Source organism: Pristis pectinata, chromosome 1 (genome assembly GCF_009764475.1).
Source record: "Pristis pectinata isolate sPriPec2 chromosome 1, sPriPec2.1.pri, whole genome shotgun sequence".
In the NCBI taxonomy this organism is placed as follows: domain Eukaryota; kingdom Metazoa; phylum Chordata; class Chondrichthyes; order Rhinopristiformes; family Pristidae; genus Pristis; species Pristis pectinata.
This window is the reverse complement of record NC_067405.1, coordinates 143,319,221-143,333,230: the sequence shown is the minus strand read 5'-3', so window position 1 is coordinate 143,333,230 and position 14,010 is coordinate 143,319,221. Positions and strand designations below refer to the sequence as shown.

The 14,010-nt window shown below is 46.2% G+C and overlaps 1 protein-coding gene across 3 annotated transcripts in view; it reads right to left on the bottom strand.

Moving 5' to 3' along the window:
* The window catches only part of tdp1 (tyrosyl-DNA phosphodiesterase 1), a 102,756-nt gene that overhangs the window by 15,782 nt on the left and 72,964 nt on the right, over nucleotides 1–14,010 (bottom strand). For all 3 annotated transcript variants that reach the window (XM_052013487.1, XM_052013480.1, XM_052013495.1), the window contains one exon: nucleotides 3,962–4,064. In XM_052013487.1, coding sequence (XP_051869447.1) covers nucleotides 3,962–4,064 — 103 coding nt within the window. The remainder of the gene's footprint in view (nucleotides 1–3,961; nucleotides 4,065–14,010) is intronic.

Below are 14,010 nucleotides of genomic sequence, written 5' to 3'. Positions count from 1 at the left end.
CTCATCCCATTACTCAGCATTCTGACCAAAGCCTTACATCCTAAGTGTTTCTTCAATGTGGTGAGAGTACTTGCCTCCAGCATCTCCTCAGGTAGTGCACTCCAGACTTCAACCATCCTCAGGGTGAGTGAGGGCAGTGGGGAGCAGGTGGGTCAGAGTGATTTAATGCTAACAGCATTACTAAGGAGACTTTATGAACCAAATATAGATGCCAGCAGGGGTCTCCTGGTTCTGTTACTTAATGATGTTGGGGACAATGTTTGAGGAGCTGATGTAGTGCACGGATACTACAGACCGGACTTGAGTAGACCAGAGATTCCACCCAAAGCAGGTGAGCTTAAAACAGAACTTCTGGGACTGAAAGATCAAATCCAGACTCCCAACTCTGAAAAACACTGAAGGAGGTAAAATACGCCGTCTGTAAGGAGCGACCTGGGTTCGATTCTGGCCACTGTCTGTGAGGAGTTTGTATGTTCTCCCTGTGTCTGCGTGGGTTTCCTCCGGGTGCTCCGGTTTCCTCCCACATTCCAAAGACGTACGGGTTAGGAAGTTGTGGGCATGCTATGTTGGCGCTGGAAGCGTGGTGACACTTGCGGGCTGCCCCAGAACACTGCACAGAAGATGCATCTCACTGTGTGTTTTGATGTACATGTGACTAATAAAGATATCTCATCAAATGTTTTCCTTAAATCTCCTCAAAATTTCTTACCCTCATACAAACATATGCCCTCTGGCCACAGACACACAGACTGAGGGTAAAAGTTTCTCCTTTTCTTGCTCATTTTTTCTGTATATCTCAGTCAGGTCCCCTCTCAGCCTCCTGCGCTCCGAATAAACAAACCCAGCCTCACCAGCCTCTTCTCATAGCTGAAATGCTCCATCCCAGGCAACATCCTGGTGAATGTCCTCTGCAACTTCTCCAGTACAATCACATCTTTCCTATAGTGTGGCAACTAGAACTGCACATGGTAGTCCACCTGTGGCCTGAAGTTGTACCATAATCTCCCTGCTCTTATGTTTTATACCCTGGCTAATGAAGGCAAGTGTCCCATACGCCTTCCTGACCACTTTATATATCTGCGCTGCTACCTTCAAGGATCCTTGGACTTGTACACCAAGATCCCTCTGTTTCTCAGTACTTCATGAGGCCTTAATATTCATTGTGCTTATTACTCCTCCCAAAATGGACCACCGCACATTTTTTCAGGATTAACGTCCAACTATCATCGCTCTGCCTATCTTACTAACCCATCAATGTGGTTCTGCAGTCTATAACTACCCTCTGTTGGATCCAACTGTTTTAAGTAGTTTTTTTTAAACACGTATAGTGTTTAATACACCTCAAGTGGCTGCACAAGGAATGGCCGCTGTTAGCTTATTGGTTCGTCCATCAGGTGAATACGTGTTTTCTCAGTGGTTGGTTTGGCCACAGGTATCTAATTGGTTTCCTGACTGGACTATTGTTAGCTGAGGAGTACCTCTTATCTCCGGTATAAAAGGTGTCATTTTTTGTTAATCTCTCTTTTGCCTCTTATCTCTCTCTTGCTTATCTTGCTCTTGCTCTCTTCCCGCCAGCCCGAGCTCATCTTTAGTTCCCTTGTCTCGGCTCATCTCCCAGTAGTAAAGCAGTGCCATGTGCCCTGTGACTGTTTCTTTGTTTCAAACTTTTCCAATAAAACTTTGTGAAGCACCAAGTTGTTTCCAACTCATTCCTGAACTCCTGAAAGAACCTGCAGATTCGAAAATAACCGGATCCGACACCTCCTTGCTTTCAACAACACCAGGACATTTTGTTTAGTCATACCTCCTTCATGTATAGCCAGATCATTAATGTATGAACTAAACAGCAAGGGTCCCAGCAACGATCCCTGTGGTACACCAGTGCTCAGAGGCTTCCAGCTGACCATCACACTCTGCATCCAATCACCAAGCCAATTTTGGATCCAATTTTCCAGTGTGCCTTGGTTCTCAAGGACTCTATTTGGACCAGTCTCCCAATGGGACCTTGTCAAAAGCCTTACTGAAGTCATGGTAGGTTGCCTTAACACACTGCTCTCATTGATGTCCTTAGTTACCGCTTTGAGAAATTTCATCGAATTAGATCAACAAAATTTTCCATTAACAAAGCCATGCTGATTCTCCTTCACTAATCCGTGTCTCCAAGTGCTGATTAATTCCGTCCCTCACATTTTTTTTCCAGTGGTCCACAGGTCCGTAATTAGTGGCTTATCCCTGCTGCCTTTCTTGAATAAAAGGTACCACATTCACTTTCCTCTACTCTAAGGTCAGCGTAGAACAGGTTAATGTGCTGAAGCATGTTGAGGTTAAGAAAGAGGCAGTGTTGGAGGCTGAAAAACATTAGGATAGATAAGTCCCCAGGGCTAGACGGGATATACCCCAGGTTCCTACGGGAAGCAAGGGAAGAGATTGCTGGGGCTTTGACGATATTTGCATCCTCCTTGGCCACAGGAGTGCTACCAGAGGAATGGAGGATGGCAAATGTTGTTTCCTTGTTCAAGAAAGGTAATAGGGATAATCCTGGGAATTGTAGAGCAGTGAGTCTTAATTCCATGGTGGGCAAACTATTGGAGAGAATTCTTAGGCACAGGATTTATGAGCATTTGGAGAAGCATAGTCTTAGTAGGGATAGTCAGCATGGCTTTGTGAGGGGCAGGTTGTGCTTCAAGAGCCTGACTGAGTTTTCCGAGGAGGTGACAAAACAAATAGATGAAGGTAGAGCGGTGGATGTGGTGTATATGGACTTCAGTAAAGCGTTTGACAAGGTTCCCCATAGTAGGCTCATCCAGAAAGTCATGAGGCATGGGATCCATGGAGACTTGGCCATGTGGGTTTGGAATTGGCTTGCCCAGAGAAGGCAGAGGGTGGTATTAGATGGAGTGTATTCTGCCTGGAGGTCAGTGACCAGTGGTGTTCCGCAGGGATCTGTTCTGGGACCCCTGCTCTTTGTGATTTTTATAAATGACTTGGATGAGAAAGTGGAGGGATAGGTTAGTAAGTCTGCAGATGACATGAAGGTTGGAGGTGTCGTGGATAGTGTAGAAGGTTGTCGTATGTTACAACGGGATATAGACAGAATGCAGAGCTGGGTGGATAAGTGGCAGATGGAGTTCAATCTGGAGAAGTGTGAAGTGATACACTTTGGAAGATAAAGTTCTGGTTAGACCACACTTGGAGTATTGTGTTCAGTTCTGGTCACCTCATTATAGGAAGGATGTGGAAGCTTTAGAGAGGGTGCAGAGATTTACCAGGATGCTGCCTGGATTAGAGAACATGTCTTATGAGGAAAGGTTGAGTGAGCTAGGGCTTTTCTCTTTGGAGCGATGCAGGATGAGAGGTGACTTGACAGAGGTGTATAAGATTATGAGAGGCATAGATAGAGTGGACAGCCAGCACCTCATTGTTATTTGAGATACGGCCCACTATGGTGGTATCATCTGCAAACCGATAACGTGACCTATTGTGTCTGTGTGGGTTTCCTCCGGGTGCTCCGGTTTCCTCCCACATTCCAAAGATGTACAGGTTAGGAAGTTGTGGGCATGCTATGTTGGCGCCGGAAGCGTGGTGACACTTGCGGGCTGCCCCCAGAACACGCTACGCAAAAGATGCATTTCACTGTGTGTTTCGATGTACGTGACTAATAAAGATATCTTATCTATTGCAAATCACGCTTTAAGATACTCAGGTCCTGCTGCGTCTCAGAACAGTACAATCTCTCACCATTTTGACAACATGGCTCTTCTTCATTTTTCTGTCAAAATAGACGAATTCATGCCTTCCAACGTTATCACCCACTCCCAAATCGTGGCTTTGACAAGCACAAAGCAAGAAGGGGAGGTGAAGGAGCTGACTGGCCAGCAAGAGTGAACCAGCTTGGTGTGGTTATTTTTAGACCGAAGTTAAATGAAGAGATGAACAGACAGGGTTTCAGAAAGGAACTTACGAAGGCCTCAGGCAGGTACAGAACTCCCAGTTCGTATGAGCGGATCATCAGCTGAATGCCGTTCTTCTCCAGCATTCCCCAGGCCGCCTTGGATAGGTTGGCACTGAAGTTCAAAGCAGAAGGACAGCTGTCAGTTAAACACCAGCATCGAGCTTGTTCATAAGGAGCCTGAGGGCACGTACCACCAGACTCAAAGACAGCTTCTATCGCACTGTGATAAGACTATTGAACGGTTCCCTTATACGATGAGATGGACTCTGACCTCACGATCTACCTTGTTGTGACCTTGCACCTTATTGCACTGCACTTTCTCTGTAGCTGTGACACTTTACTCTGTACTGTTATTGTTTCTACCTGTACTACCTCAATGCACTCTGTACTAACCCAATGTAACTACACTGTGTAATGAATTGATCTGTACGAACAGTATGCAAGACAAGTTTTTCACTGTACCTCAGTACAAGTGACAATAATAAACCAATACCAATAATTTACTGCAGATTAACAAATAGACTGGGGTCTCTACAGACCCCAGGAGATGGAGAACTAAATGCTGGCCTCTCCCTCTTCGGACAACCAGCTCCCCAGCTCACAATATGCATTGAAGACTGACGCATTCTGTCTCTGCTCTCGCCCTCTTGAAGTACTTCCAGCAGCAATATTTTTCCAATCATTCAACCAGGCCAAATCTAAAATCAAATCATCCCTAAAAAAAAATGCCTCATTGCAACTGCAGGTTCCCACAATTCTCTCAAAATTTACAGTAAAGAGTATCGAGTATCATAGGGTCATACAGCAGGGAAACAGGCCCTTCGGCCCAACTGGTCCATGCCGACTACAACTGCCATCTAAGCTAGTCCCATCTGCCCACGTTTGGCCCATATCCCTCTGAACCTTTCCTATCCATGTACTTGTCCAAGTGTTGTCAATGTACCTGCCTCAACCACTTCCTCTGGCAGCTCGTTCCACATACGGACCACCCTCTGGGTGAAAAAGTTGCCCCTCAGGTTCCTATTAAATCTCTCCCCTCTCACCTTAAACCTAAGCCCTCTAGTTCTTGATTCTCCAACTGGGAAAAGGACTGAGTGCATTCACCCTATCGATGCCCTTCATGATTTTATACACCTCTGTAAAATCGCCCCTCATGATTTTATACACCTCCATAAGATCACCCCTCAGTTTCCTACGCTCCAATTAATAAGGATGGGGGAAAAGAATTTTAAAAACCTCAAACAGGCCATTCAGCCCATTGAACTCTTGTCGGCACTTCGAAAGAACAATGCAAATTTATCTTCCACAAAATCCCTTCAAAATATTTCCCCTTATAACACGAAGAAATAGCAGCAGGAACAGGCCTTTCAGCCCCTCAATCCTGTTCTGCCATTCCACATTATCGTGGCTGATTGTCCGTCAAATCCGCATTCCTGCCCAGTGCCCTAAAATCAACCCACTTCACCTTGAATACTCAACAGCTGAGCAACCTCTGCACGCTGGGTCACAGCATTCCAGAGATTCACAGATCTCTGTGGGATGATTATTTATTCAATCCCCTTTTTAAAAGTTCCTACTGAATCTGCTTAGGCTGCCCAGATCGTTACAAGCCGGGCGTGGCCGGAGTTCTCCGACAGTGGCTTTCAATTACTTTCCTATCAGTGGAAGCCATTTCTTAAAATCACTTAGGATCTTAAATGCATTTTCAAAATTACTTTCTGCTGCCTTCTGTCAGTGCCCAGTACTTGAGCTGAAAAGTGAGCTGTACAGGTGCTTCAGTGAAAAAGTGGAGCTGGATCACGTCCTTTGGAGGGACGGAGAGCCATCGAGGTAAAAGGCCGAGGGAGACATGACATCAGAGTAACAGTAGTGCGGAAGGCTAATACCACAAAACTCACTGCAAGATTGTGCAATACCATGTGCAGTTCTGGTTGTCTGGGTAGAGGGAGGAAGGGGGGGAGGGGGGTAGAGGGAGAGAAGGGGATAGAGAAGGGGCAGGCATAGAGGGAGAGAAGGGGTGGGGATGGGAGAGAAGGGGAGGGGATGGGGGCTAGAGGGGGGCTAGAGGGGATCTAGAGAGGGCAGACGATAGAGAGAGAGAGGAACAGAGAAAGAGGGAGAGAGAGAGGGAGGAACAGAGAGAGAGGGGAAAAGAGAGAGAGAGAGGAACAGAGAGAGAGAGAGGGAGGAACAGAGAGAGAGAGGGAGGAACAGAAGGAGAGAGGGGAAAAGAGAGAGAGAGGAACAGAGAGAGAGAGGGAGGAACAGAGAGAGAGGGGAACAGAGAGAGAGAGAGGGAGGAACAGAGAGAGAGGGGAACAGAGAGAGAGAGAGGGAGGAACAGAGAGAGAGGGGAAAAGAGAGAGAGAGGAACAGACAGAGAGAGGGAGGAACAGAGAGAGAGAGGAACAGAGAGAGAGAGAGGGAGGAACAGAAGGAGAGAGGAATATATAGACGGCGGGGGAGAGAGGGATAGGGAAAAACATACAGACAGCTACATAGAGGCCTAGAAAGGAACAAATGCCTAGAGTGGTGGATGGGGTACCAAATAAACAGGGTGACAGTGTCAAGACCAAGTTATGAGGAAAACAATGAAGAAGCTAAGGTGTTCCTTGCAGGAGGAAGTGCCCTCTCAGAGATTCACAAGGTGCCTAACATTTAAATCCTCAGAACATTCGTTCAAAGCAAACATGACACTAAACCAACTGAGCACAGAACCAAGCTGACAGGAGATAATGTCATGGCATTTACTTTGCCACATTGTGTGGTACTGAAGGAATCACAGATCTTGGGAGGTAATTACAATTTACATTAACAGGATGATGTTGCAATTTCAACACCACCATTCATTAAAAAGTCACATCAGAGCCTGATACAACGTGTAATTACTCAGTTTTAAGGTTAATGGCCCAAGAATGCAAGACAAGACGAGAAGTTACATTGTCTGAAAAAAATGGTGGAATAAACAAACTGCTGGATGAACTCATCAGGTCAGGCAGCATCTGTGGAGGCAAAAGGATGGTCGAGACTCTGTATCAGGAAATCTAAGGATAAGATATCTTTATTAGTCACATGTACATCGAAACACACAGTGAAATACATCTCTTGTGACGAGTGTTCTGGGGGCAGCCCGCAAGTGTCGCCACGCTTCCGGCGTCAACATAAGTTACTTCAGCGGGGGCTGAGGGATGATCTGTTGGAAGTGTATAAAATGATGAGGGGCATAGATAGGGTGGACAAGCAATATCTTTCTCCCATTATTGAGCGATCCAATACCAGAGGGCATGTATTTAAGGTGAGATGGGGTAGGTTCAGAACAGACGTGAGGGGTACATTTTTTACTGAGAGAGTGGTGGATGCCTGATAGGGTGGTGGGGGAAAATTCACTGGGGGCTTTTAAGAGGGGCTTGGATGGGCACATGAATGAGAGGAAAATAGAGGGATATGGGCATTCTGTAGGTAGGAGGGATTAGCTATGTCGGCACAACATTGTGGGCCGAAGAGCCTGTTCTGTGCTGTACTGTTCTATGTTCTATGAATCGGATAAATACCCAAAGGGCAAAAGAAACGCAAGGCAAATGGAGATCACAGTTAAAGGTCTTCCCATTTTTACATTCCTTTATTCTGGCATACCCAACACCAATAACTGTAACTGTTCTGCCTGCACTGCACTTTCTCTGTTACACTATATTCTGCATTTTGTTATTGATTTGTCCTTTGTACTACCTTGATGTACTTGTGTTTTGGAATGATCTGTATGGATGGCTTGCAAAGCAAAGTTTTTTCACTGTATCTTGGTACATCTGACAATAATAAACCAATTACCCTCACTTTATACAGTCTACAGAGTTATACTGCATGGAAGCAGGCCCTTCGGCCCATCTCGTCCATGGCAACCAAGATGTCCATCTGAGTATGTTCCATTTGCCCGTGTTACAGGACAAGACTTAAAGATGTCCAAAGGCCTGTTGGTATGAATGCCCAGTGCTGGTCCACGGGGGTTCACTGGTGCATCCAGGGGTCATCCGCCAAGCTGAACAGTCATTGGCCAGTCTTCTAATAACATGAAACAGAGGAGAAACAATTGTGGCCCATTTCAATTAAACTCCTTATTTTTAGGGTGTTGAACTCATCATAGAACCATAGGATACTACAACACAGAAAACAGGCCATTCGGCCCTTCTAGTCTGTGCCAAAACTTTATTCTGCTAGTCCCATTTACCTGCACCCAGTTCATAACCCTCCAGACCTCTCCCGTCCATGTATCTATCCAATTTATTCTTAAAACTTGAGAGTGAGCCCGCATTTACCATGTCAGATGACAGCTCGTTTCACACTCCCACCACTCTCTGAGTGAAGAAGTTCCCCCTAATGTTCCCCCTAAATCTTTCCCCTTTCACCCTACAGCCATGTCCTCTTGTACTTATCTCTCCTAATCTAGGTGGAAAGAGCCTACTCGCATTGTCTAAACCACTCATAATTTTGTAAACCTCTATCAAATCTCCCCTCATTCTTCTGCGCTCCAAGGAATAAAGTCCTAACCTGTTCAATCTTTCCCTGTAACTCAACCCCTGAAGACCCGGCAACATTCTAGTAAATCTCCTCTGAACTCCTTCAATCTTACTGATATCCTTCCTATAGTTAGGTGACCAGAACTGCACACAATACTCTAAATTTGGCCTCACCAATGTCTTATACAACCTCACCATAACATCCCAACTCCTATACTCAATACTTTCATTTATGAATGCCAGGCTGCCAAAAGCCTTTTTTACAACCCTGTCTACCTGTGACGCCACTTTCAGGGAATTATGTATCTGAACTCCCAGATCCCTTTGTTCCTCCGCACTCCTCAGTGCCCTACCAGTGTACGTCCTACCTTGATTTGTCCTTCCAAAATGCAACACCTCACACTCGTCTGCATTAAATTCTATCTGCCATTTTCTGGCCCATTTTTCCAGTTGGTTCAGATCCCCCTGCAAGCTTTGAAAGCCTTCCTCGCTGCCCACCACACCTCCAATCTTAGTGTCATCAGCAAACTTGCTGATCCAAATTTACCACATTATCATCTAGATCATTGCTATATACAACAAACAACATGGTCCCAGCACAGATCCCTGAGGCACACCACTAGTCACAGGCCTCCAGTCTGAGAAACAATCATCCACTACCACTCTCTGTCTTCTCCCACACAGCCAATTTTGAATCCAGTTTACAACCTCTCCATGGATAGCTAGTGGCTGAACCTTCTGAACTAACCTCCCATGTGGGACCTTGTCAAAGGCCTTACCAAAGTCCATGTAGACAACATCCACAGCCTTTCCTTCAGCTACTTTCTTGGTAACCTCCTCGAAAAGCTCTACAAGATTCATTAAACACGATCTACCACAAACAAAGCTGATCCTTAATCAGCCCTTGGCTGTCCAAATACTTGTATATCCGAGCTCTCAGAACACCTTCCAATAATTTACCTACTACTGATGTCAGGCACACCGGCCTGTAATTACCTGGTTTACTTTTTAGAGCCTTCATTAAACAACGGAACAACATGAGCTACCCTCCAGTCTTTTACTTAATAGGAACGTCACATCATTGAGTGCATCACAATTTTAACCATTTAATCTGATGCCAGCATCTGCTCATGGAAGTCTGTGCTGCAACAATACTGTTAGTCAGCAACATCTGTACAGGATGTACTCAAACCAGAGGAGTACAGCTAGGGGTTATGCACTAAGTATAAAATCACCAGAGAGACACACAGCACGGAAACAGGCCCTTCGGCCCAAGTCGTCCATGCCGACCAAGATGGTCACCTGAGCAAGTCCCAGAAACACAGGAAAAACCCAATGACAGTCCCATCTCTCGAGATCTCACTGCATTTGGAAAGGCGAGGACTGATTAGGGGTAGTCAGCATGGATCTGTGTGTGGGAAATTAAGATAAGGTAAGATTTCTTTATTAGTCACATGTACATCGAAACACAGTGAATCAATCAGTGAGGATAGGCAACAACACCTCCAGCACAATAATTCTCAATACTGGTGCCCCACAAGGCTGCATCCTCAGCCTTCTACTCTGCTCCTTATACACTCATGACTGCGTGACCAGATTCTGTTCCATCTACAAGTTTGCAGATGATACCACCGTAGTGGGCCATATCTCAAATAACGATGAGACGGAGTACGGGAAGGAGATAGGGATTTTAGTGACATAGTGTCATGACAACAACCTTTCCCTCAATGTCAACAAAACAAGAAAGCTGGTCATTGACTTCAGGAAAGGGGCGGGGTGTACATGCACCTGTCTACATCAGTGGTGCTGAGGTCGAGAGGGTTGAGAGCTTCAAGTTCCTAGGCATGAACATCACCAATAGGCTGTCCTGGTCCAACCACGTAGATGCCAAGGCCAAGAAAACTCACCAGCACCTCTACTTTGTCAGGAGGCTAAACAGATTTGGCATGTCCCCTTTGACACTCACCAACTTTTATCAATGACCACAGAAAGCATCCTATCTGGATGTATCACGGCTTGGTATGGCAATTGATCTACCCAGGACTGCAAGAAACTGCAGAGGGCTGTGGACACAGCCCAGCGTGTCACAGAAATCAGACTCCCCCTCCATGGACTCTTGTCTATACCTCTCACTGCCTTGGCGAAGCAGCCAAAATAATCAAAGACCCCACCCACCCAGGTCATTCTCTCTTCTCTCCTCTCCCACCAGGCTGAAGATACAGGAGCCTGAGGGCACATACCACCAGACAAGGACAGCTTCTATCCCACCGTGATAGGACTATTGAACGGGTCCCTTATACGATGAGATGAACTCTTGACCTCACAATCTACCTTGTTGTGACCTTGCACCTTATTGTCTACCTGCAATGCACTTCCCTGTAGCTGTGACACTTTATTCTGTATTCTGTTATTATTTTTACCTGAACTACCTCAACGCACTCTGTACTAACTCAATGTATCTGCACTGTGTAATGAATTGATCTGTACGAACAGTATGCAAGACAAGTTTTTCACTGTACCTCAGTACAAGTGACAATAATAAACCAATACCAATACAGTGAAATACATCTTTTGCATAGAATGTTCTGGGGGCAGCCCGCAAGTGTCGCCACGCTTCCGGCGCCAACATAGCATGCCCATGACTTCCTAACCCATACGCCTTTGGAACGTAGGAGGAAACTGGAACACCCGGAGGAAACCCATGCAGTCACGGGGAGAACGTACAAACTCCTTACAGACAGCGGTGGGAATTGAACCCAGGTCGCTGGCTCTGTAATAGTGTTGTGCTAACTGCTACATTACTCTGCCTGCATGGATACAAAATTGGCTTGGTGGAAGGAGGCAGAGGGTGGTAGTGGAGGGTCACCTTTCAGATTGGAGGCCTGTGACCAGTGGTGTGCCGCAGGGGTCGGTGCTGGGTCCACTGTTTGTCATCTATATTAATGGCCTGGATGAGAATGCAGGTGGCTTCATCAGTAAGTTTGTGGATGACGCCAAAATTGATGGTTGTCTAAGGTTACAACAGGGTCTAGGTCAACTGGGAAAGTGGGCAAAGGAACGACAGATGGAACTTAACTTGGGCAAGTGCGAAGTGATGCACTTTGAATGGTTAAACCACGGCAGGGCCCCGGGGAGTGTTGTTCAACAGAGGGACCTAGGGGTCAAAGTACACAGTTCCCCGAAAGTAGAGACACAGGGTGTTGAAGAAGGTGCACGGCATGCTTGATTTCATTGGTCAAAGCATTGAGTACAGGAGTTGGGAATGTCATGTTACAGCTATACAAGACATTGGTGAGACCACAGGGAGTATTGCGTGCAGTTCTGGTCGCCTTACTACGGGAAGGATGTGATTACACTGGAGAGAGTGCGGAAAAGATTCACAAGAATGTTGCCAGGTGTGGAGGGCTTGAGCTATAAGGATAGGCTGGGACTGTTCTCCCTGGAGCGAAAGAGGCTGAGGGGTGATCTTATAGAGGTTTACAAAATCACGAGGGGCATAGATAGGGTAGACAGCCACAGTCTCTTCCCAGGGTAGAGGAGTCTAAAACTAGAGGGCATAGTTTTAAGGTGAGAGGGGAGAGATTTAAAGTGGACCTGTGGGGCAAGTTTTTACACGGAGGGTGGGTATATGGAACGAGCTGCCAGAGGAAGTGGTGGAGGCAGGTACGATTACAACATTTAATAAACATTTGGACAGGTACATAGTTAGGAAAGGTTTAGAGGGATATGGGTCAAACACAGGCAAATGGGACAAGCGTAGGTAGGCACCCTAGTCAGCCTAGATGAGTTGGGCCGAAAGGCTTGTTTCCGTGCTGTCTAAATCTACGACTGTGAATCACCAGCAAAGCTTATGTTGGACATGACCCAGCTCCACACCTCATTGCAGCCTTACACCCAACAGGGACAAGAGAGCTGAGCTCCAGGGGTGAAGGGTGAAAGTGACCCCTCTTGACATTAAAGTAGTGCTTGCCCATTGACAAAGTCAATGGGGAAACACTCCAATGGCAGGAGTGCACAGCGTGCTCCCACAAACAGCAATGTGTTAACAAACAAATAACTGGCTTCAGTGTGTTGAGGGATGCTGGGGAGAAGTTTCCTTCAAAATACCACAGAACACAGAACAGTACACCACAGGTACAGGCCCTTCGGCCCACAATGTCTGTGCCAACCATGATGCCAAATTAAACTAAATCCCTTCTGCCTGTGCATGATCCATATCCCTCCATTACCTGCATATTCATGAGTCCGTCTAAAAGCCTTTTAAACACCACTATTGTATCTGGTTCCACTACCACACCTGGTAGCCCACTCCAGGCACCCACCACTCTCTGCGTAAAAGAAACTTGGCTCATAAATGTCCTTTAAACTCGCCCCTCTCACCTTAAACCTACCCTCTAGTATTTGACATTTCCACCCTGGGAAAAAGACACTGACCATCTACCCTACCTATGCCCCTCATAATTTTATAAACTTCTATCAGGTCTCCCCCCAGCCTCTGACGCTCCAGAGAAACCAACTCATTTGTCCAGCCTCTCTTTATAGCTAATACTCTCTAATCCAGGCAGCATCCTGGTGAACCAAAGTTTTATACAGCTGCAACATGACTTCCCGACTTTTATACTCAACAATCCAACTGATGAAGGCAAGTATGCCGAATGCCTTCTTTACCACCCAAGTGGCTGCAGAGTTGATGGGGTGGTGAAGAGAGTGGTGGGTGCCTGGAATGCGCTGCGATGAGTGATGGTGGAGGCAAATACAATAGAGGTGTTTAAAAGAGCCTCTTAGATTGGCACATGAATGTGCAGAGAATGGAGGGAGATGGACCAAGTGCAGGCAGAAGGGACTAGTTTAATCAGGCATCATTAGCTTAATTAGTTCAGCACAACATCATGGGCCGAAGGGCCTGTTTCTGTGCTCTATCTACCTGTATTGCCACTTTCACTTGCACCCCAAGATCCCTCTGTACATCAGTGCTCCGCGGGGTCCAGCCATTTACTGTAAACTTCCCTCTTATATTTGACCTCCCAAAGTCCAACACCTCACATTTGTCCGGATTAAACTCCATCTGCCACTTCTCCGCCCATATTTCCAATTGGTCTATATCCTGCTGAATCCTCTGACAAACTTCCTCACTATCCACAACTACGCCAATTTTTGTGTGGTCTGCAAACTTGCTAATCAGCTCACCTACACATTTTCATCCAAATCATTCACGTACTGTATATCACAACCAACAGAGGTCCCAGCGCTGATCCCTGTAGAACACCACTGGTCACAGCCCTCCAGTCAAAATTTCACCCCTCCAACCACTACCCTCTGTCTTCTATGGCCAAGTCAATTTTGAATCCAATCCACCAAGTTTCAATGGATCTCGTGTACCTTAACCTTCTGGATGAGCCTACCATGAGGGACCTTGTCAAAAGCCAACATCCACTGCCCTACCCTCATCAATCACCTCCTCAAAAAATTCAATCAAATTTGTAAGACGTGACTGCTCCCACACAAAGCTGTCTTCAATGTCTGTTTTTCCAGATGTGAGTAGATCAT